The 26,397-nt window shown below is 33.3% G+C and overlaps 1 protein-coding gene across 5 annotated transcripts; it reads left to right on the top strand.

The window, feature by feature from the left end:
- Nucleotides 1–947: 947 nt before the first annotated feature.
- Nucleotides 948–25,492, top strand: LOC123539573 (galectin-9-like). 5 transcript variants are annotated; one of them, XM_045324220.2, is made up of 5 exons: nt 948–1,038; nt 5,709–5,753; nt 6,340–6,425; nt 7,770–7,986; nt 16,879–17,175. In XM_045324220.2, the coding sequence occupies exons 1-5, from the start codon at nt 1,009–1,011 to the stop codon at nt 16,993–16,995; spliced, it is 495 nt and encodes a 164-aa protein (XP_045180155.1). In that variant the 5' UTR covers nt 948–1,008; the 3' UTR covers nt 16,996–17,175. The 5 variants fall into 5 exon arrangements, with proteins under 5 accessions (XP_045180155.1, XP_045180153.2, XP_045180154.2 ...); XM_045324218.2 differs by lacking the exon at nt 948–1,038 and adding an exon at nt 1,045–1,323 and having other exon boundaries at nt 16,879–25,492; XM_045324219.2 differs by lacking the exon at nt 948–1,038 and adding an exon at nt 1,045–1,327 and having other exon boundaries at nt 16,879–25,492.
- Nucleotides 25,493–26,397: the final 905 nt, after the last annotated feature.

Genomic DNA, 26,397 nt, shown 5'->3' with positions numbered 1-26,397 from the left:
GCCATTTTTCAACAGTATTTCAGTCATGTAACGGCGGGCAGTTAACCTAACCAGTGTTCCTGGATTCTGTACCAGTACAAACCTGTTCTCCGCAAGTAACTGCCAACTTTCCCACATTTTACTTGATGTGGAGGACGAATGATGTCAGACACAATGTCTTTTATCAAATCGTCACGGAGAACATACGCCCCGCCCGGGGATCGAACTTACGACCTCGCGATCCGTAGACCAACGCTCTCCCTACTGAGCAAAGCGGGCGGGTACATTGAATGAGCTCGATGATCTCAAAGGACCAGAAAATATAACAGGACCGAGTCCAAGTACTGGGAGACTCATGATATATATTCGAACACCATGATAGCTTTATGCGAATAATGGACATAACCTTGTTGTCTATTACTGAAACATACATTACTCTTCACAGTCTTTAACCGCACTGTTCTAGCATGCTTCTGAACTTTCCATAAAACTTGTTTTACATATGGCGTAAAAAAAAAAATTGTTTGTTTCCGGTATCCCGACCTACCCTAAATTTTTGGCCCGACCCTAAATGTTTTTATGGCCTTGGAGAATATTTTTTTCAACTTTTTAACAAAAAGATGCAAAACTGCACTTTTTATGCTTTAAACATGGCCAGTGATGTTAGAAATCAACTTACTGATGCTCTAAAGGCATAACCCCCTTATTTGTAATCATTTTTTGACAAAAAAATAATTTCCGAAAAGTCTCCCTTGATAAAAAAAAATTTCCAAAAAAAAAAGTTTTCCGACCTACCTACCCTAATTTTTTTGAGCATGTTACCGGAAACAAAGAATTTTTTTTTAGGCCTATCTAAAATTGCATATAACATAATCAAACGGTTAATATCATTAGAATCAAGAAGATAACAGGATACACTGTAATATGTTATTTCGATGAGGTGGGTTTGATTCTTGCAATAACGAGTGTTAACGTTAACACAAACATCATAGTTAACATATACACTTAACAGCTGTTTACGTTATAAAGATGCCTGGTTTAGAAGACGACATTTTCAAAGCAAGGGTTTTATTTCGACATTTTACCTATGATTGTCGGCTAATTTTCAGTTTTACTTGTTTGATATTTAAAACATGTGCAATATAAGGAACTTATATGAATAGGCGACATATTATTAAATAAAATCGTAACAATAAAATTATGTTTTAAAGGGAAGTACTTGTTTATGTAACTTACACAACATATAAAAATATCAGAGAGTGACAATTACTGTGAATTGTGAAATATCAAGTGTGAACAGTTAGTTCAAGTGACTAGTTAACTGCGGGCTTTCGTGACCCAGTCGTATGTATGCATGTTTCATAATATGGTAGTGAAATGAACTATATAGCTACATACAGAAATTTTATCGAACATCTATCTTTAATATAAATGTTTTGTATTACATTCAAAATTAGTATACAATCATAACATTTGCTGTTTTAATACTAACTAACTTTGTAGAGTATAAATTTATCAATATTTATGTTAAGAGATACCGGTAAAACATACTTAATAACATACTCATTATTAATTATTCAGGGACAAGCAAAATGAACATAAATTTTATTTCCTGTGCTAATAAAGACATTAAATGAAATTCATATTTGCTTCGCTTAAACTGCATGAAAATCAATTAATGATTTAGTTTCCGGTTTGATAAAAGTAAATGTAAAGAAAAGAGGATACAAATTTAAACGATAACGTTTCAAACTGAACAAAACACCGTTCCAAGGTCATCTGCAGAGATAAGGCAGACGCATATCGTGTTCGTGAACTGTTAGCTATTGTAAACATTTGTCACATTTAACATAACAAACGGTGAAAACGGTATTGTTATTTTAAATTAAGGAGTTGTGTTAATTTAAATAAAGGAGAAAACATTATGGCACTACGTGTAAGCAAATATTTCTTATTCTAGCTTTAGGTTGTAGAAAGTAAATTAGTTTTGTTTCAGTTATTTGTATTTATATATTTGTTACGGTATGCAGTATTCAAATGTATTTGTAGACGAAAGGTTTATAGAAGTGTTAATGAATAGACGGGGTGTATTATTGCTTTAACATTTGGTTCAACTGCAATTTCTGAAGCTTTGTATCTGCTGCCTCTGAAGACTTTCAAAAATGAGGGAACCAAACACGCATTTTTGTGCTTGAATGTGGGGATACTACACTGGTGAGTGGGTAAGGTCGCTGGCTTTTACCCGCCTACTCGCCTTCCCTGAAATAATGTCCAGATGGGCACCTGTGGTTTCCCTCCACTAATTAAGCTGTGAATTCTCCATATAACTTTATTAAAAACTGCACTGATGTGACTTAAATCCTAACAAAACAAACAAACAGTTTGAATGCAAGCTGATTGCATTCCTTTGTATGTTGCGCTCTTTCCAGTTCATATTATTACACCGACACACACACTATTTAATTTGTCACCCGCAGCCAAACCAGTTACCCTCGAACCAAACATTACCATCAGTGACATTGTCTTGATATTTGTACGATTGCTTCGATATATGATGTCACTTACAATAGGCATACGTATGTTTTTTACAATACAGAAAATGAAATGACGTCAGATGACTTTCAGCTTTCCCGGAAGTAAAGAAAATGAAAGTACACAGGCTAAACTTGAAAACGAAAGTTGCATTTCCATTGGTTGATTGCCAGGGTTCACGAGCAGGGGTCACCCTGTCAGAATGTATGCGCATGGACTTTTTTTGCTATTAATGAGGAGTCACTTTTCAGCACGAATTGAAAATACCAACATAATACATATCAACTTTTATAGATCTATGAAAAGATACTTGCACACGGAATAAACACAAATCCGACATGGGTCCTTACCGGAGCAAGGGTATATGGGGATTTTTGGAACTTCGTCAAATCGTTCACCAAAAGGTTCTTTTTGATGCTGTCTAAAAGTGTCAGTATATGCTCCGGATGGATGCCAAATATTTCTGTATTTGAAAGCTGCAGACCTAGACATTTCAGAAATATTTTCAAAATGAATTTCGTGTAATAAATGTTTATTCTACGGAAGCGTGAACGGGACATCATACGCTTATACGTTTTATTACGTTACGGCCGCGGAAAGAATATAAGAAATCGCGATACTTGTAAATAATTTGTTATAATGCCTGACTTCTAATCACTTAGCCCTCATCGGTACCTCGCCTGGGGTTCAAAATTTGACATGTCGAGGGCTGAGCGCGAAACTATTGTATCTTGTTCTTTATCTATATACACTTCGCGCTCAGCCCACGATGTGAAGAAACCATCAAACTGACATGACATTTGACCTCCAACTATGACCTTGACCTTAGGGATAGGAACCTGGGGTTTGTGCACGACACTCCGTCTCATGGAGGTTAAAATTCAGGTCAAATATAAACAAGATTGCTCTATGCATGTCAAAGTTATAGTCCGTAGAAACAAATCCGGACGGACGCACATACAGCGTAAACAGCCATTTGGACAACTATGTCTTCGCTTCCGCATGCGGGCTCGAAAAAAAAAAAAAACGAAAAATACATATACACAAAACAAAAACATGCACGAACTAAAATGTTTTTTTTTTAATTATGACCTTTAAATAATGAAAGGTATTATATTGTACTAGCTCAAAGATTTATCTTCATATTTTTCATATTTGTTAAAAGCCGAATCGTGAAAACGATAAAAAATGAATAAACTTAAACTGAAATGATCCCCGATCTCTTAAGTAGAGATAGGATGTTCGTTTTTAGAAAATATCTTAAATATAACGAAACTGAAAGTAAGTTTTACCTGTGAAGTTTCCACTTTTCTCTATTCAGTTACCGAAAATGTGGTTACTACACAAAAATTGGAAACTGAAAGTATATATTTTTCGGAAAACGTTACCATTAATTCATCATAATTTAAAGTTGTAGCTGTTGAATTGATAAACTACACTCTTAACATACACTACCGACACATTTGTGAAAAGAGAACACCTCCCTATCATTATATTCTATATCTGCAGTATGTTAACCGTTAAATAATAGTTGCAAATGAAGACTACTATTAGGTTGTCTGATGCGTGGTATCTATATGCAAGATTGACTGTATGCACTTGACATTTTTCAGCGTGAGCTGTATAACACAGATTTGGGTACTCGGGGCTCGGAACGGGTGCGCGCTGAAAAGATAAACCGTTTATTATTAAGTCTTAAACAATATTGAAAATCAGCAGGCACATATTAAATAGGGTATATTTAGCAGTTTTGTTAGACTAGCTCCTAGACTATGATATATCTTTTTTACATTTTTATGATTAAATGTAGTGAACTGAGCCAGTTTATATTCTATGTCCAATATCATTCCTCTGTGAAAATCTCTAAAATAGACTGGCTTTTGTCTCTATGAAATTAAATTAATCAAAAAAGGAAAAATGTAGAAATATATTATTATCAGTCTAGTGGCTAGTCTACAGGTTTGTAAACTGATTTATTCTAATTTTAAAGTCTTAAGTAATTTATTATCGCAAGAGAAATAGAAAGTGAACTTCTTCCCCAGTTGCACACCTCGCTTAGGAAAGCTGAAAATCTTGAATTGTATGAAAAACAACAATGTGCAAAATTAAATTTACCTATTGCTTTACCCATTAAAGATTTCAACATTTATTGAAGTTCTCCCAACCAGCAAAAATTCAGTTGACTTTAACTTGATTTATTGCTTTAAGTTTTAGAAAAAAACTGAGATTAGAATTGTTTGGGTCACTAGTGATTCGGTTTTATTTCTAGTCCTAGTAATTGTATGCGGGCCGAGATATTGTGCTAGTGGGTTACTTATGGGGGATTTTGACCCAACACGAAATTATTTCGAATCAGCACATAACGTCAACTCATTTTGACCTTCTATCACTGAAAGGGTACTTATTGATCATTAAAATTTACTGCTTAGTTGAAATGTTTGCAAATGAATCGTGTGTTCAAAGATTCATATCCAAATCTATTCTGTCTGTACATCCTGTTTAATTATGCATTGTCCATGCACCAAACATTATTAACTCTACGCCGTTTGTCCTTCTTTAAGGACATTGTTAAGGATGAAGTCATTATCTTGCATACCGGACTGGGCTTTCCGGTTATGTTACACATGCCGACAAAACACATTTTGGTCCCCGTGCCAGATGGCTTTCCTGCTGCTAATTTATATATCATTTAAGTAAAAATCGATAAAAATCAAACAGCCCGATAGTTGTTTTTTGTTCCGTGTAGTACATTTCTTGATTTATATATCTTATGAAAAAGTAAACGCGACATGATGAAACTAAATTGCAATTTTGTTGTTGCGCGTCTTTGAAACGTCATGGCGACATTTCTGTTGACTGCTATAAGACGTACTGTAAAGAAAGTATTTCTTTTCGCTGTTTTATTGCACAATTTGTAAAATATGGTAGGCAAGAAAAATAATCTATCACTGGTTGTAGATGTAGATGCTCTCGAGGTTAGTGTAAGGAATAGATCTTTTTCATCAACTAATAAAGCTCCTCTTTTAATTTAAGAGATTTGAAACGTGCATTAAATGTAAAAATATAATGTAAAACTGTCCTTTTAAAATTATGATAATGGTACATTTTTCCCCAAGATAGTAAATCTTAGCCAGTGTTTTATAATATATTACTTATTTATTTAATCCTTATTGTATACATCTTCTTGCGTATTTCAGTACCCTGGGTCCAGAAAGGCAAAACCATTCTTCACAAACAATCCCGTAAGTAAATATTTTAGTTGTCTGGCACTGAATGCTAAAAGCCTTTTAATAACTGGGCCTGATTATCTGCATGTTCTAAACATTTAAACCTGACATAAGTCATCAACAAAAGTAGTAAGCAACGTTGACATATTTCACTTTGTCAACAGTGAAGTGTTCAGATGTTACAAAATAATTGAGATAGACACTTGAAACAGACAAGCAGCTCACTGACCGTTTTAGGACGCCCAAACTTACTGTTCGATTAAACTTTTCCGTAGGAGGTTTTCTTAATTTTTCCTATCTCATGAGACAGTTTCATGCATTTGATATAATGAGCCTCACAGGAAGCAATAGGTTATTTATAAATTAAAAAACCCAACTTTATAAGTCTTAAATTTGTCTCCAAAAGTAATTTTGATAGTGCATTTTCCAGGGCAAATTCATCAAGAAAAGGTTCTGACTTTATTTGTTACTGCACTGGTACATTAACACTTTTATTGTATCGTAGTTGTAAATAACGTAAACTTTATGAATATATCTTGTAAAATGTATGTGTAAATAACTTCGGACAAATGATCTAAGGTACTCTTATATATTTATACAGCCTGTTCCTTTTGTGCATAACTTTGGACGACTAACCAACGGTAAACTTATGCAAATAGATGGCGTACCGCATGCACACCCTACCAGGTATTTTTGATTTTCTTAACAGTCTAACAAAGGCTTTTATTTCAATCTCCGAAATTACATACTAAATGAGAACTTAAGTGATTTAGGGAATTCCATCTTTTTGTTATTTGTACGAAATAGTTGTGTGATCTTTAAAACGCTAGTCATGCAATATAAATGTTATTTAAAAAAAAAATATGATAATATGACAATTAAAATAAGTGATGCCACATTGTTCGGTTCTTTGGGATCAACGTTTCTGGGGAAAAAGGCAGAGTGAGTGCTGCTAAATCCGGTTCTAGTAGGGCATGAATGTGCTGCACATTTCATTGCTTTTCATGAAAAGAATCAATAAAATCAAATCATTTTTTTTCTTAAAATTTTGTTTTCAAGTAATCTTAACCAGTCATTTCTGTCCCTTAATGCCTGTCTAAAAAGTTTGATATGTAAACGGGGACATATTCCACATAAGCAGTAGATCTTGAAAGTTTGATTTCAAATCGGCAAGACAAACAAAGACTTCAAAAGCTCTGAATGAGGATTATTACAGACTACAGATGATATGGTTATAAAATCAAAGAAGCTGATACTGGAAATCAACATTCTGACGATACAAAAACGGCTTGATTTCAAAGAATCAAAACTTTGTCAAATTAGTATTCACAAGAAACCGTTGATTTGAGGGTAGAGGTATATGGGTGTTATCTTACGGTTGGTCAGTTGGTTGGTCGGTAGGTACGTTGCTCCGTTACAAACACTTCATGGTTGTACAAATGTGCCTGACGAGTTTATCATCAGGGTTGTTCCAAGATTTGTAGAGATAAATGTCCCCGGACTCTGTCAAAATTTATACACGAGAATCACTGGTACATAAAAGTTTGGCCAAAATCCTTCCACACTTGTATAGTTTCCAATGTCGGTCAAAACGTTACAGCCCATTGTTCTACCTTCACATTATGAAAAGTATTCAAATTCAATTTCTAACACTAGATCACCATAAACTATATATATGCAAAACAATATTCGCGGGACACCTAACCTCCTTTCTTCCTCTATTTCCCCAATGACCACCCCCACCCCTCCCCCACCAACCCCAGTTTGTAGTGCGAACTTCGTACTGATGTTTAAAAATGACTTAAATGAAATTTCATGCATATGATCTTGATGAAGCATTAATGTTCATGGCGTAGTTGTTTGTTTGAAAAAGCAGAGACTTTAGGCTTCTATAGCTCTCCCCACTCAACTTGTTCATATACAATTAAGGGGAATTCGTTTCTCTGATATAGCGGTATTCGGGTTTGGTAATCACATTTAGCGAAAGTTCTATTTATACTTGTATTTAACGCATTGTATATAATTCTACAGGTTTACAATATATATCCAACAAGGCGGTGACAGGGAACCTCACGAGATTGCAATGTGTTTTGATGCTAGGTTCAGCTTCAACGCAGATAAACATGTTGTAGTACGTAACCACAAGCAGGGTGGTTGGGGAACAGAAGAAAGGGGCATTCCATTCTTTCCGTTTTACCAAAGCGTACCATTTAGTATTATAATATTGTTTCAACCCAGTTGCTTCAAGGTATTTTAGTCTTTTGTTTATCGTACTGGAATTCTTGCACTGAAGTTTAATCATACTCTATGTCTGAGAGCATTTCGAAACAACTCTGGATAAACTAGACATGTAAAATATTGAGTATTATTAATTCAGCTGTTACAGTTTTGTTTATGATAAAACATGGTACATAGGGAGTGGACGGTAGCATGCATTTCCACTAGAAATGATACTCAAAACTTAAATCGAGGGTTGCCCGCAAAACTGCATTTTTGAAGTTTTCAGGAAAAGCAAAAATAACTTTTCATTTCACAAGAAATAACATTTTTGACGAAATCTGAATAAATCTTCGAATAAATGAAATGACTTTTAAAAAGGAAATTCTTTATTTATGTTTAAAGTTATATTAATTCAAGTTATTTGAATTGCATTCAGTTACAGCTATATTGCATGACTTCTCTAAGTTGTAGCAGACAGGTCATTACTGCAAAACTGTTGTAACTTGTCTAACAACTCTTCTGCGAGCAGATCTGTTCCACCTGTATTCTTGATGTTTACCGCAAAAGAGTTGTAACTTAACCGCAACTGAAGTTACAACTCTTTTGCGGTATGTTGGACTATAAATCATGTCCACTGATGTCACTTACAACAATTTTACATTTGAAATAAAAATTGAAATGAAGCTTTTCTAACATTTATATTTGAACATTTTTTTCATAAACTGAAGACAGTTTGATACAATATGTTGCAGTATATATATGTGCTTATACTAGATTTAACGAATATAATTAAAAGTGTAAACATGATAGTTAAATAACAAATATGGTATGGTAATAGCACAGTATTAAAATAATTACAAAGCTTTTTGTAGTGTAACTGAAGAAAAGAATCTTATATTATACTTTAATCAGCACTGGCAACATTATATTTTAAGATAATAACTGCCAATTCTATATGAAACTAAGAACAAAATAATGAATAATTATGAACTGACTTACAAAATAGATTTAATGCAAAGGTATAGGAAAGGATTTTTATTTTTCAAAGAATGCAAATTATTCAAACAGCACTAGCAATGATTCATTACAAAGTGATAACCTAGAATGCTTGCTACTGTTGATTTACATACTGCTAAAATTAAAACACTATAACATTGTTCTGTAATTAAATAGTATATAATTTACCTTTTGTATCTGAAAAGTAAAATTTATTTTGCATAATTTTAACTGAGAATAGATGACTGAATATAAACAGTGGTGTACATAAATAATATTGAAATAAATAAATAATATTGATAGAATTCATCAATTTATACAATACAGTCACACCCCTATACCTCAATAAATGCCTAACATAACATCAACAATATAAGAATGCTAACTATAACAGTAAATTCATAAATATGAAAAAAAAAATCATAAATCTGGACAATAAAATCATATTCCTATACAAAGTCATGTACATCGGAATTATTAACACATGACACATAATGAAGTTGTTATATTATCTAATTCCTTTCCTATTGTACTGAAATTGTTTTATCACATCCTGTAGAAGTTAGCATATATTTTTTTCTAAAGCTTTTCCTGTGTTGTCGAAAAACATGTCAAATAGGTGATATTTGACAATTTTTGTGATAACATAGAGCTGCCAATAATTTTTATAGTGGGGAAAACTCAACAGATAATGCCATGCTTTGTGACATGTTAATGACCCCTTCAATTTTCTGTACATGTTACTAGTAAATGAACATTTTTGGTTAAAGAAAATAGAAAGGCATTTTACAAAATCTTCACCTGTTTCATTTTTGTGATGATATAAGTGTAGAAGTTTGAGCATTAAATCTCATATGTGAGTATGGCACACATTACCAGCATATTAGTACTATGATTTCGTCCGTGGTAAATCAATACGTATATCAAAAAATACTTAGCATTCACTATTATTCAAGAAGTTCTGCAACTGCTTTAAAGAATGTCTGATTATTTTCTACATTTTAGCAGCATGTTCACTTCTAATAGCAGTTCATGAAATGTAAACATAATGTGAAATCATAGTCAGCAATACATACACAGACTAATCCGCATCAAAATGATTACATTATTTTAACAGTCATGTATGGCACAAGTCTCAGTATTTGCAGCAATTTATCATGTGGCAAAAGAAGAAAAAATGGATGGTTAACATTGGGAATCAGATATGATTTACATAAGCCGATCAGGTCCAAGTATTTATTCCTACCAATAGGGATACCATTATTGTGCAATGGTTGTAACTGGATCAGTTTTGGATCCGGAATGTCTTTTGTTCTAAATCTTTTAAAGAACTCAACTGTCTTGATTTCACCATTATATTTAGTTTACCTAAATTTGTCACGTTCATCTGATGTTAACCTAATTATTCTTAAATTATTCCAATAAACCTTCTCGTTTTCAGTACTTGTATCAAAATTTTTGATCTGTCTTGAAGTCAAGAAAATCATGAAAGCCCATTTCTTTGACAGCATAAGGTATTTCAGTACGTGCAGTTCTTATAGCTCCAGCCCATTGTGGAGTAGTGAAAACTGGGATGTTCCTGACAGACGTTTCAATACCTGCATGAATACTGCCGGCTTCATTTTGAATGTGAACTTTAATCAAGTACTTGTGCTCAATTGATATCAGGTCAAATTTCCCCATGCAGTACCAAAGCATTGACATATAATATGTATTTTTGTTTTGAGCTACATGTATACAATTATCAGAATAAAAGAAAATCTTTTCTTTCCCTCTTTTGCCTTTGTCTGTATGAAATCATAGATGCAAGATGCTATCTCGCAGCCACCTCTTTCAGCAATGGCTTTGTTCCATATGTAACAAAACCCATCCCTTGTACCATAATCATAGATTGTTAGGTTAAATGTATTAAGTCTCCTTTTGAAAAACAGGCTTGAGATAAAATTATTTGGAATTAATAGCACCTCCTCTAAATCAAAACAGCAAGCAACAAAATCACATTCACTATCATTAATAGCTCTCTCCTTGTCCCTATCCTTTTCAACTCTTGCCTTGTTTTTACTTTCAAAGTGTTCCCATACTCCTCTAATTTCTTTAATTTTTCATCTTTTGGCATATCTCTGAAAGCAACACAGAAGTCACACTGGTCCTTCAGAAGCTTGTGGAAAGATATATTGTATTCATGGTAAAAATATGACGGTATATTTTAACAGATACAGGATCAGTTAAAGCCTCGGTACATTTTAGGATATAGGTTTGATACATTTTTTTACATTGAGTTTAACATCTAAATAGCATTTTTTCAGAATACTTTTGACAGTAGTGACTCTGTACACACTTGAAGGTCTCAATGTTACCCCTAACAAAAGCAGCTTTAGATTCAGATGTACGATTGGGTCTTGTGGCATGCTTCCCGCGTAAGTCATTTGCACAGACACCAATGTTGTTACCTTTATTGTGGACTGTAGTAACAACTCTATCAGTTACACTTAATGTGTGGAGAAAAAGGTTTTACAGACTTTTTCCGCAATATGGTTATTGCTCTGACTTGGAAGCATCCACTGGATACTGACATTGCGCCTTGAATTCTCTGAAGTTTTGATTTTCTTTTCTTGTCTTTTCTTACTGTGTACTTAGCAATAAATTGCCTCTGTTTATCTACTTCACCTAACTGACAGTATGTGTGAAAAATAGCTAACCTATCATCATGTGAAAAGTTCTGTTTACATCTGTATCTGTAAGTGTCATCACAGCCTTGCTTCATCATTCTGGCTTCCTTTATCTTACCTGACACTGACACGTAACTTTTACCTTCATTCCTTCTTTTCTTTGCAAGGTCTCCAGTTACTTTCATTCCTAACCCTTTTCCTACCTCTTTTTGGGGTGATTTCATCATCATCTAACAGAATCTCAGCTGAGCTACTTTCTACACTATTCACTCCTGAATCTAATTCACTTTCTACATATAATTCTACTGTATTCTCCCTGTTGTTACAACTACTTACTCTATCTCTTAACATGCTCAAGGGGATTTCATCATCGTCATCATCATCTGGAAAATAATCTTTGTCATTTTCATCATCATCACCATCATATCTTTCATCATCAGACTCGGGCAAAAGAGGTCTAGTACTACATTTTCGAAAGTAATAATATTTTGTTTGGAAAACTTTCAGACTCAGTGCTAGGTTCATTCGAACATCATCAACCAACATGTCTAACATGATTGTGTTTAGATAAAGGTCACTGTTATCAAGATTTGTCACGGTACTCTCAATGATTGAATCAGTGCTAGTATTCAAAGAGGACATTATAGAACAAACATCAGAAAGCTCAGACATCGTCACCTCAACGCAACAAAGTCGTAATTTATTATAAATTTAATATAAGTTACGACTTTGTTGCGTTGAGGTGACGACGTATCAGGTACAGGTGAAACTTCTACATTTTGTGCTAAAAAAAGTTTGCATGTATAATCTCCATCACTAACATCATCAAAGCCGGAAACTGATTCGCTAGTCACTGTCAATTTTGCAATTTCAAATGGAACATCTCCTTCCAACTTAAGTGATGCTGCTAAATGCCTTATAAATAAGCTAACTGCACTGATTTATGTGAAGTCATTGTTGCGAAACCTTCAGCAGAAACCATCACTAAATCATCGGCTATGTGGATCAAAGATGTAGTACTCATTACTCTTTAAAATATCCACATAGGTCTTCTTTAGAAGTCAGTACATCTAGAGCATCATCCATCTTGTAAAATGGTCTATCTGTTTTAGAAGTTGTTAGAGTTCCATGTAATGACAAGGATAATGAGCCTACATAAGCAGGAATGTTCTCAATTGATAAATAATCAGTACTGACTGTAGTTGATAGTTTAGTATACAATTTGCCACCAGCATCAAGAATATGCTTTAATGTACTTGTGTTCCACATCTGTGGAGAGACTTGATGCAAGAAAAGCACAGCTGCAGCAGAGTTTTCTAAGCACTGTTTCCCATTGCCATGGAATCGAAGGTCTCCTTGATTTTAAGAAGCCTGTAATGCCATCATGCATGTCAGCCTTGAACCTGAAAAAATCAATCAATAATTAGTTCCAGTTCTTCGTAGGTTATTATATATATAGTTTCAGAAAATATCAAAATGAATAGCTTTTCATCATATGTAATAAACGCAATTCTAATAATTATGCTTGTTTCTGTTAAAACATGCTTACGCTACAATTTAATCATGTTAACGTGCGATAACGTCCGTGCGCTTTTTGCGGCCAAGAAAGAGCGCTAGCATATTTTATCTACTGTTTTAGATTAAGAGCATATTAGAATCGAAATAATACATAGCAAAATCAGGTTTTACCCAAAAATAATACACTCAAAATCGGTTACACATCGCTAGAATACTTCGAATACACTCGGGCTATGCAATCGTGAAATTATTCCGCAGACGTATAACCACTTTCTGTGTATTAATAATGGTAAAATACGTATTTTCTATACATTATTTGTTAATTATTGCACGGGTAATTTGACCTGGATTTGTTTTTGATTTATATATTTGTGAGATATGTCACAGTCAGTAGTTTTGATGAATATCATACTGTATGATGTTCATCAACTCTAACTGTCTTAGAATTTCTTATTGATTTCTTATATGTTGGAACAAGACAGTCAGTATAGGCTGCAATAACTTCACTGACATTTAATGGGACTTCCTTTGTTATGCCAGGTATATTATCTATTTTTCTGAGAAGGTTCCCGAAATTTCATGTAGTTACATGATGTACGATTCTGTTATCTTCAAAGATCAATTCCTAATGTGAATTATAACTATACTGATACAGGGGTCTATAGTAGTACTTGTGTATATATTGACAATATGAAAGAGAGCCATCTGAAATATTAAAAATAAACAAGAATAAATATTCAACAGGGAAAGCCACATTCCAATAAAACAGCTTCCCAAGCCTTGTCACTGAAAGAAATAAATGCATCTAAACCAGGGTAAACATTGGGGCATAACTTTGAAAGAAAGCTGAACAGTTATGTTTCTACACTACATGTCAGGTCAACACAAATAGACACATCAGATTGTGTTTCAATCTTTTCCCAATAGCAGATACTGAGATACCACCTTATGGTTAAAAAAGAATGTTTGTTTCCGGTATCCTGACTTACCCTAAATTTTTGGGCCGACCCTAACTGTTTTATGGCCTTGGAGATTTCTTTTTAACAAGAAGTTGCAAAACTGCACTTTTAGTGCTTTAAATATGCTCAGTGATGTTAATAATCAACTTACGAATGCTGTAAATGCATAGCCCCCTTATTTGTATTCATTTTTTGACAATTTGACAAAAAAAAATTCTGAAAAGTCCCACTTAATAAAAAAATATCGACCTACAGTAACTTTTAAAACCTAATTGTTTGAGCATGTTACCGGAAACAAACAATTATTTTACACCTTATACGCAAGATCTTTAGAAACCAAAATTTAGAAAATAGAGGATATTACAGGAGTCATGAGTGTCTTTTCCTATGGAATTTATCAAACGAGCAGAGCCTCGCATTTTATTTTTTTATTCAACGATTTTGATAAATTCAATGTAGAAAGTCACAAATGTAATATTCTTTTTACAACATGTAAGCTTTTTCTGTTGAAACATCAAAAATTCTACTTTCTTTTACTATATAAACAAAGTCAATTTGAGCAACGTCTCCAATGCTTTAAACGACGCCGACGTCAAAGCTTTATTACTAGTGTATTATCATTTTTAAGAAATGGCTTTATTACACTCCAGCGACGCCAAACCTGTGATAAAAAATGCATACTTTATTATAAATCTTTGTAAAAAGAGCTGTCAAATAGTAAAACATACTTAAAAAATTAAATAAAGGGTAAAATACGCTCGTACTATTAAGAATGTCTTCTGGTTCAACTGAGACTTGTCAAAAAACTATCGAAATCAACATGCAGCCATTTTTAATGATCTGCAGAATTCTCAGTAAAGCTTATGAAATCATACTTCTGATGTCCTCAGAATTTAAATATAGAACACATATAATTAGATTTTAATCAATACTAATTACAATTTAATTGTTACTTATTTGCAACTTCATCAGAATACATCTTTGCAGAAAAACTATTTCGAGATGAAAAACCAGTTTTTAAAGGAAAGTAACCAGTTTGCCATAACATACCTGTTATTGTAAGCATTTTAAGTATATAAAATTGCAGTCAAGCATGGAAAAGAGATGGGAAAGTAGCTTAAACTGCAGAACAGTTGTAACTACAGTTACAACAGTTTTGAAGTTTGCATTTTGTTCTAAAAATGTAGGTCTCAATTATGCAAAACTTTTGTTACTGTAGTTACAACAGTTTTGCATGTATTTTGAATGTGTTATGCTCTTGAACGTTTCCATGCAAAACTGTAGTAACTTAACTTACAACAGTTTTGCAGGGACCTTTTCAGGAAATCTGAGATACAACTATTTGCAAATACTGAATATCTATTTTAAGACAAAACATCTGAGTATCGGTATTTGATGAAATAATGTATTATTAAAAGACATATCAAAAATGGCTAAATGTCATTTATGGCAAAAAATACAGTTACAACAGTTTTGCGAGCAAGCCTCGAAATGAAGGCAAGACAGATTTCCGATCTGAATATTTAGTGGAAAAAGTGACGAGAACGGTTAGTCAGTCTTTATTCTTTAGTGTGTGAAGTATTTCCGACGAAAACTAAAGTACAGTTTATACGAGTCGCTGAAAAGGGAATGATAAATAAGTAAAATTTTGAGTTGTTATGCTGACCGGATATTCAAATATTCGTTCGGAAGGTGGATCGAATATTCAAATACCAAATTTGCTATTCGTTGCCAAAACTACTTTAAACAACTTCTTCTGATTAACCGATGGTTGGATCTTCATCAAACTTGATCTGTAACATCATTATAAGGTCCTCTCCCATTTATTTCAAATGGAGGTGTTTGGCCCCTGTTAGGTCCCGTTAGACCTAAACATTGAAATGTCCCTAAATGACGTTTTTTTCACGAATCTTTATTTGTTGCATGATTAAGGTCTTCGACCATCTTGGCCATATTAGGTGCTGCTAGAAACAGAAATACCTAAAACGACTTCTTCCCATGAGCTGTTTATTTGACCTTCATCATACTTGGTCTGGGGCATCATTGTGAGACCCAATTTTGTTCTAATGAGGGCCACTACAGCTAAAAAAGAAATACATTTGCATGATTTTTGTCATTAGCCACTTGTCTTCATAAAATTTGGTTTGTAGCATCACTGTAAAGTCACCACCAAACTTGTTCAAGTGGGATATTTGGCCCTTGTAGGTCCGCTATAGTTAAAACGGATGATAAAAACCTCAAAATGTAATCTTCTCATAAAACGCTTACTCTAATTTGGCAAAATCTGGTCTGTAGTGTCATTGTGAGGTCGTCTCACATACTTATTCAAATTGGGGCATTTGTCACATTTTAGGGTCTGCCTGAGCTATAGTAGTAAAAAAAGTCTCATAGAAGGATTTTTTATCGTTATCATTGCAGAATCATTGTTCCAATGGTTTAGATGGGACACGATAGAGAAAAAAAGAAAAGAACAATCTTGTTGTTTGTTCTAATGGTAATGCTTTGTCGCCGTCACAGCCAAATATCAAATATATCTTTACAGAACTTTAATTTTGATAGACTTCTTAAAAGATGGTCACCAAATGGCCAGAAGCAAGATCAAATGATAAAGGACATTTTCAGGTGAGCCCTATTTGGGTCTCTTGTTTTATACTCCAACATAGCACAAAGGAATACTGGGCGGACAACAAAAACACCAATGATTATCAAAGTGTTTTCTAAAATCTGGCTCAGTTTGTAAACGAATGTCAAAAATAAAAAAAAATCTTTTATTAATAGGTTGCTGTGAACAACAATCATTTCCTAGAATTCAGCCACCGATTTCAACCAATGGGACATATAAATACGCTCCGCATCGACGGTGATGTTCAGCTTTCACAAGTGGTTATTCAGTGATAATGGACATAGATGGATAGCGATTCGAAACTAAGAGCCGCAAGTGACTTTGTACAGTTAATTGAGAACGTGTTTGATTGTATAAATAGAGTATTCTTGTTTGAAAAACAAACTGTTTTCATAGACAAAATTTCTGATAATATTGCTTATGCTTGTACAGAAGTAAACCATGAAAATATATTTTTCGTTGAATAACCATTACCCCTGTGTTCTTACGAGCCCAAATACCCTATATTTATTCATATCATTAGATGCAGAATTCAAGTCCAAATTTTGTTATGTAGCAAATGCATATGTATATTATGTCAAACATTCACAAGGCAATCATGATGATAACGGTCATTCTCCTACATTTAAGTTATTATTTTTGGTTTTCTTTTAAACTGGTCATTTAAAGGTACAACCCTCTATTGCCACGCGCTATAATGAAGAAAAAGAGTATTGTCCAAACCTCTGTAATAATTTCAAATGTTTCAAGGATAGTTTCGATAGATAATTACAGTTACAAACTATATACCTCTCTGCATAACATTATTACAAATTAATAGTCGCTGCCGATCAGTATTTCGACAAAGATCGACTGTCATTCGTTCTTTCCTATATATAAACTAATAAAGTCCATTGTTGACATTTTTTTTACTTGTTACTGGTGCACATATAAATCCCACTCCGTTACAAAAATCATAGTACGCAAAGAACTCTTAATACGGTCTGTACATAGTTAACGTCTTGGTTCTCCAATTAACTTATTAAATATATTCTGTTTATCTAATAACACGCCTTTCATGTTTATATTTGCATTTTTCTAGCGGTGTTATTGAAAACAAAAGCAGGGTGTTTATTCTGCAGACAATACGACAATATGAGGGTACTGCTTACAGTTGGCATAATGTTCACCACTATTTTTTTTTCTTTCCAAGTTTATGAGTGGACATCATGGGGGAATAGCTCTGTAATGAATTAAAGTCTAGAAAATGAATCTGAAGTACCTTAATTTAATATTTCATTCATTAGTATAAAATTTTCAAACACGAATTATTAGCCCTGCCCATCCCCTTCCCACCACATTTTAAGCAGCAGACGTTTATCACAGAGATGTATACGTACAATATAAGTACATTTGTGTTAAGAAGTAACTTTCTGTACAATTATAACGACCATAACCTAAGCCAAATGATTCTATTTTAACACATCAATCATTATCATTCTTTTAGTTTAAACAATAAGCATCTTAAAAAAAGATACACGGCCACATTAGCCAATGGCAACTTTAAGCTACGAAACGTGCATGCCCTCTGCACTTTTACATACGCAAGGTAAACATACGCGGGTATTGAAAAAACAAAACAAAAAATGTTATTTTTAAAGTAAAATTGTCATTTTTTATGTAGATCCTATTTTACAGAAAACACATTTTTAACATCATAATTATATTAATCATAAGCTAAGAAACTTTGACAAAAGATAAGACTTAAAAGGCGGGGCGAAAAATGAAAACGAAATGGCCAATTTGAAATCGTCAAGGGATATCACATGACCGAAATGGGTTGACTGGGGGGACGAGCTGACTGAAATCGTTTACGGGAGATCCCTCCGTATCAGAAAGTTTGTAGTTGACCTCTGCCGCAGTTTTAGTACCGATGCGATTCAGGTTTGGTTTAAACAATTTATTTAGCATAATTGCATTTGTTACAATGTTACATATATCAACTTATAGGATTGAGTAGGAAGCTTACAGCTTTTTTAGAAACTCTCTCCCTATACATAATTTGATTTTAATGGTAACAAAATGAATCATCTATATTACATGTTTTGCTTGCAGTTTCTTCGTTGATCAAAATGGTATGAGGCATAAATTTGTCAAACTGTAAAACAAAATTTGGCTTGTAAAAGAATACGTTTTCAGATGTATAGTTTAAATTGTTGATTTAGACATAAATCTAAACTTTGATATACAATGCATATTGATATCTTAAAGAATGTGATAGGAAAGAAGGAGGCGAAATAGAGGAGTTGTGAGTAATAGGTCAGAAATAGGAATGCCACTTTAGACACATGGAGTTTTTAGGACTTTTCTTAAAGCTGTGTAGTAGGGCTACAGTGGCATAGAACCTGGGACTCAAAGCTATAATTTTTAATAGTACTTAAAATACCTATCAAATCTATTTGTTTTCTGAATGTATTTATGTACATGTAGAAATATTGATTCAGTGTGTTTGTAACGGAGCGATCACCATATAACAATGTTTTTAGTGTAACAGTGGTTATTGCACTAACATTGTTTAGGAGTTATGTGCGTTCTCTTTGATATAAAGGACATCCGAATAAGAAATGATATGAGTCTTCTACCTCCCCTCACACACAAGAAGGACTGTTTACAATGTTTTTTGAACAAATGTTCATTCAGAGAGCTGCAGTGAGTCCTAAGCCTAGCATGAAGAATTTGGAGTTTGCGTTCACCTACATAATAATTACGTGGGACGTCCAATACGTCAGAATAAAGTTGTCTTTTGAAGATTCTTAAAGTGGGAGAATTCCTGTGATCTAATGGTAGCTGGTTCCAGTCTGTTTAGGTTTATGTATAACAATACAACTCAACGCACCTGCACACCCATTAAGAAAATATTATTTACTCCATTCAAAACCCTGTGGAATTTTTCATCCACCAATTAAAATATACAGTTTTAATCAGTAAATGACATTCACCCCAGATATTTACAGGAAGAAAAGGTTAATTCAGTACCGGCCTGTGGCCGGAACATGCACATAATCGTTTTAGTTTTATTCTAAATGTCTATTCTAAATAAAAAGATACTTGTTTTATATCTATTACACTTCCAATCAGCAGTTTACATTTGTATCATGAAACCATCCAAAGTATTTCTGGGGTGAAAATATGGAAAGGTTCGAATCTTCATTATATTTACTAAACGACGAAAGTCATTCACCGATAACTGTATCGCATGACTGTCAACATCAGAAAGCTCCTGACGCGATACATTCAAAAGACTATATATACTAATAGTTTTCATCTAATGTTTTCATTTTTATTTAGGAAATCTGCAGTATCAGAGAAAACGGTTTACAAGTGGAAAGCGTGAATTTTAAAAATAGCCAGGCTGTCCTTAAAGACAGTGCTTGTTCTGTTAGGCCTAAATCCATTGGCAAATATGGTATGGACATGACCCTATACCTTTCATTTCACCATATTATAGGCCAAATGTTTATTTACGAATGCGTGATGTGTCAATAACATAATTATCTGTACATTGTAGAAAAAAAAGTCTGATAAAAAATATGATTTTCCCATAGACTCACATCATGGAAACTTTTTAGTTCATTTTTAAATCAGTATTGCAAAAATTCAAGCACAATATGCTATATTTTTGTTTTCCAATTTTTCTAAGTACATTCGTAAGAAAGAAAATTTTGGAAATAAAAATATAAATTAAATAAAGTATATTCTGAAGTCTTGAAAAATCAGGATTCTACGTTCTAGAAACAAAAATGACACGAACGTGCAGAACTGTCTTAAGTTGTGCGTTTCAGCTGACTTATGAACGCTGCTCGTACTTTGCTGATTAAATATGACAATCGACCGATTTTGAGGTATCCATCGTATGAAATAGGTTTATAGAATATGCAAATAACTGTCGGAGGCTGTACATTGTGATGGAAATATATAGAAAATATTCAAGATTTTTGCATGAATATGGTTTTTGTTTTCATCGAATGGTATTAAGATATAATAGTTCACGAGTGGCGTAGCCACGATAGAAATATATGGAGACGAAAATAAAAAGAATATGAAAAAAAAAAGATTTTTTCTGTTTATTACATAAACAAAAGATTGAAAACGTCTTTTGTTTACATTTAGAACGAGCGACAGCAAAAACAATACATTTTTCCGTTCAGCCGAAATTTAGTCTTATATTGGAAATAGACAAAAAAGTTACCTTTAGAAAGCATCCGCGAAAATATAGAATGTAAAATGTACGAGTTGCATAAAACTCGCAGGTGCCGGTAATTTTGACAAATTGTTGTTTAAAACTGTCCCGAGTAATGTCCCTTCGCGGAAGGTTAAATGCCATGTACATATACCGGTTAGGATGTAACGTAGGGGGGTTGCGATCATTGGAACTAAAAATAGTTTGCTCCACTACCCATATACATTTCACTTCTGAAACTGAATAATTTGATTAAACGGCTATTTTTATACAATGATATATTCAATGGCGTTGTACATAATAATTATTATTATTACAATATTAATAATGACAATAACAATAAAAACAGTCATATTGTAACAGTCATCTCCCCTTGAGGTCACTTTACCCCTGTTGCGAATACCAGTGCTTAAAGCATGACATGGTGCGTCCAGACGAGCTGCATATAGAGGTTCAAAGTCCCGGTTAATGGTGCCACTATTTAAAAAAGAAATACTACACACTACCCTACCCATAGAGCCTTACCAACAAGTGCGTTTAATTAAAGAAATCTTTGAAATATAATTTTTGAGATGTGAAACCTTTTACAAAAATTTAAGAACCATCACCTTTCGCATAATACACAGTTGTCAAAAGTTTAAAACATGCCGCGAAATCTCTGAAATACAGTGTCTTAAGATTTTTTTTTTTACATGTTTACTTCTAATGTTCTAATGATACCAATAAACTCGAGAATACTTAAATAGTTCTGGAAAACCAGTGAAAATATAGAAAATATGTCACAGCGCAGTAAACTATAGCCAAATATGTTTTACTGCACTGAAAAATAGATACAATGAAAATATAGATTATATTTCATAAATATTTATAGGTATTTCAGTGGAAAGTATATATATTCAATGACAATACTCTGTCGTTGGTGCACCGTATCAGCCGCTAACGGCTAAGCTAGCAAGTTTTACCGGTATGCTTAAGTATAATCTGATGTTTTTAACACTTTCCGCACTTTCGGCATTTTCACAAATGATTTTAGATATGCTTTACATTTCTACACAATGTGCTTTATATTTTTACATAAATGATTTTAGATATGTTTTACATTTTTACATAAATGATTTAAGAAATACTTTACAATTGGCGTTTTCTTCTCGGCGATATATGACCATTTTGTGTCGATTCGCCGTAAAACCCAACTCACTCACTCACCAAAAGCAAATCTTGTCTCGTTTCCAATGAAATAATGTTAAAGAGAACATTGTAAGACATATGTGTATAATAGGAATAACAGCTTAACATGTTTGACAAATTCTTAAAATGTTTTCCGTTGGTTTCCGGAATCGATGTGTATTGTTAAAGATGGATGACCTTCTATGTAGATCTAGGTGAATGTGTGGTTTTATTTCTCAAAGGACTTGTTCATCCTAACAGCAATGGTAGAGATTATATGATTATAAGTAAGAAACTTTAACCTGTAAGGCATGGATGCCTATATCCGGAAAGATATCCTTACATTAACATACATACATTATAAGATAGTAGCAGTGTAATGTTTAAAAAGTCTTGGGACTAGATCAACAGGGACGCCGGAAGGCAAACAATGAACTTGTTCTAAAATGTTAAAGTCAATGAATTATTATAAGCGGACTATCTTCAGAGTTGTGTAGGCGTTGGAACACTCTGAACACATTAGGCTGCAATTATCTATATCTATATTAAGTGTAGGCATCCCTCATCTTCATATGAACGACATTACCAATCAGCGTGCTATCATGTTGTAGAGAACAATTTATACCTTGTATCAGTAGATTGCAGTGTAACTGAAATATCACATAATTGCAACAGATAAATGTAAATCGAATATTTTGCGCATTTATCATTAATCGGGTGATTATGTATCTTACAAAGGCAAGAGATACAAAGCAACATCAATGCATATTTCTAGAGGGAATTCTTATAAATTATTTTCATTATTTTTATCAAATTTTCAAATGTCAGCCTGTCCATGTGTTTACTGTAGATCCCAATGAGCCTAACACTGGTTATGCAACCGTATGAAACGTGTCTTTGGTTCAATTTTTTTTTTGCTTTCGTTTTACAACATGGACCGTCTATAAAATGCTTCCAGGACTTTTAGCAAGTCATTTATAGGTTTCTTTGATGGTGGCAAAGCAAAACACAATAAGCGGTGTATCTTAAATTTATCTCTCGTTTGTTATGTGCCCATTAAATAAACAACAGGTAGAATTGTTCACAGTCAAACTTTACTCAAATACTTTATGAATACGTTAACAGTTTATTAAATACAAAAAGGAATTTAAAATTTCGGTAAGCACACGTTAGTGCGTTACTATCACGTGTCTGCTGTTCAGACATGCGACTGTAAGGTAAGAATATGACAAGCAAATTAACACATTTTAAGTCGACCTAATCTTCTCCCTAAATGTTTTAACATTTATATGAAATGACATGATGATAGTATTTATTTCATTATACAAGGTTCATGTTCTGTATTGCCGATTTCATTTACTTTCGATACATAAATTCATGTCAGTTTTGTCTTTATAGCGGTTGTGTGATACATGCATTGTTCGCTAGCTATCTGTGCTATAAGCAAAAGATTATCAAGACATCAAATGAAAATAGTCATGATAGTATGTATTTCATTATACAAGGTTCATGTTCTGTATTATGTTTTCTTTGTTTGTGGAAGATTTAGAACTGTATTTGCAAAAGAGAATAGATGTTGGGCTCTCTTTAAATGAATTATGTCTTATTTTATTGTTATTTGCTGACGACATGGTAATTTTAGCTGAAACACCTATTGATTTGCAGTCGTCTCTAGACACACTTTATGATTATTGTAATACTTGGGGCCTTGAAGTAAATGTAGACAAAACTAAATGTGTTGTGTTTAGAAAACGTGGAGGCTTGCTTAGAGGCGAATCTTGGTACTATGGAAACAACTCTTGTATTATAGAGACTGTAAATGATTTTAATTATTTAGGGGTTACTCTGAATTATACAGGGAATTTTACATTAAACACCCAGACTATGTACGGAAAAGGCCTTAAAGCTATGAACACGCTAATTGCTAATTTAAAGAAACATGAAACATTAACAAAATTAGCATTGCAACTATTTGATTCCTTTGTGGGTTCCACAGTTAGCTACGGCTGTGAAATATGGGGACTTTCTAAGTCCAAACAGTTGGAAACTTTACATATTAAATTTTGCAAAACGTTGTTGGGAGTTAGGCAATCCACGTGTAATGTTGCAGTATATGGGGAATTGGGACGGTACCCTTTATATATTAATAGGTATGTGCGCATTGTAAAATATTGGTTAAAATTATGCCAGAGCAATAACATTATAACCATTGTAAACTTTGAGCTTAATGATTCCGCCGTGGGCAAAGTAAATTGGTTTACTCATGTTAAAGATCTTTTGTCAAAATACGGGTTTTTGTATAAATGGAATGATATTATAAATAATAGGCATCTGAGGAAGAATGTAGATTCAGTATTTATTTCTATGTTTAAACAACGTCTGATAGACGAATTTACCCAAGAATGGCGAAATGGTGTTAATAGTATGGAAGTATTGACTCTGTATAAAAGTGTTAAAGAATCATTAAAACTGGAACCATATTTAAATAATATTGTGTCTCGTAATCTGCGCATTCCACTTACAAAACTTCGTGTGTCTGCTCATAGTCTAAGAATACAGACTGGCCGATATGGTCGAGACAGAATAGATAGAAATTTAAGGTTTTGTCAAATATGTAACAGCAATGATATAGAAGATGAATTTCATTTTGTATTTAAATGTTTCCCGTATGAACAAGTGAGACGTAAATATATCAAACATTATTATAGATCTAGACCAAGTATGCTTAAATTTACCCAACTGTTATCCACCAAAAATAAACCAGAACTATATATGTTAGCTAAATTTATCCAGGAAGCACTTGAAATACGTAGACTTAGACTGTAATATGAATTAATTTATGTATACCAGTAATTATGTTTGTGTTATTTGTAAATATAACGTCTGTTCTAAAGCAGCATTGTACATGTATAATACTATTCCTGTATTTGAATGTGTATAGTAGACTGCGATCTTGCAGTGAGAAACAGGTTTGATTATAATGAAGTATATTGTTTTTATGTCATAAGGCTACTGTTTACAAAATACTAGAGTTAATGTGTAATATGCCAGACTATAAGACATATTGTGAGTTTTGGGCAGATATTTATATATGTATAATATTCGTTTCTGTCCAAGAGTAGATATTAAACATATTGATTAATGAAGGTAATACTAGTAGAAATATCAGCTTTAGACTGTATGTATATGTTATTGTACAGATATCGACACACATCAAACCGTTGTTAATTATGTATGTCCATCCGAAAATATTTTCCATCCATTCATTTGGACACATCTGTATTCTTAATGTCACATTTTCGTTATCACATGAATATTAAAATGTTTTTGCTTGTCACTAGAAACTGTAATAGTTTTTGTGAGAAATAAAATATGTTCTGTTCTGTTCTGTTCTGTATTGCCGGTTTCATTTACTTTCGATACATAAATTCATATCAGTTTTGCCTTTATAGCGGTTGTGTGATACATGCATTGTTCTCTAGCTATCTGTGCTATAAACAAAAGGTTATCAAGACATCAAATGAAAATATTCAGCCGAAAATCATTTAATTTCAATCTTGTACAAAACTACAGTAACGATAAGAATAAATATGTTTCTGCAGTGATCAGGAAAGGATATACCGGTATCGTATCTACACGATTCACAACGGTTCCGTTTTACAGGCTTTGATTTTCGTTTCTGTATGCCAGGTGTAGGCTTTATTCCATGTTTTACAGATAAATTACGTTGCGCCATCACTGTCAGACGTGCAGGACTACCTTAACGAATAAATACGCATGATCTCTAGGATAGTTTTGTTTAATTATTCAGTTGCATACCGACGACTAGAGCTACATGTCATTTACTGTCTCTCGTCTCTTTCGGGAAGAGCAGAGATGAACCAAGGGACGCACAAAAGGTCGACATGTGATACGTGTGGTTCCTCATTTAGATCCAGATGGAGATGCAAATTCCATATAAAAACTATCACGAGGAACATATGTTACATTTGTGATAAACGCATGGCTACTGGACAACAAGACAGAATACATGCACACGAAAAGAATTATCCCTGCGAAATCCAAATATAAGGAGATAAGTGCGTGCAATGCCAATCACAATTTATCTACAAAACGACTTTGATAAATAACCAAATACGTGTGGTAAACAATCGGAAAAAACTTTTAAATGTCCATCATGTGATTTTTTTTTGTATTCAAACGAGCTATGAACGTCAACCTGAAACTTTTATACAAATCGTTGCCAATCATTCTGTATATAAACGTGTAATAATTTGTGATTCCGTAT

Source organism: Mercenaria mercenaria, chromosome 16 (assembly GCF_021730395.1).
Source record: "Mercenaria mercenaria strain notata chromosome 16, MADL_Memer_1, whole genome shotgun sequence".
Lineage (NCBI taxonomy): Eukaryota > Metazoa > Mollusca > Bivalvia > Venerida > Veneridae > Mercenaria > Mercenaria mercenaria.
Note: the sequence above shows the minus strand (reverse complement) of the source record. Positions and strands in the feature narration are given on the sequence as shown.

Coding starts and splice junctions, on each gene's coding strand:
- LOC123539573 (XM_045324218.2), top strand. CDS start 23,619: ATGTTCTGTATTATGTTTTCTTTGTTTGTGGAAGATTTAGAACTGTAT.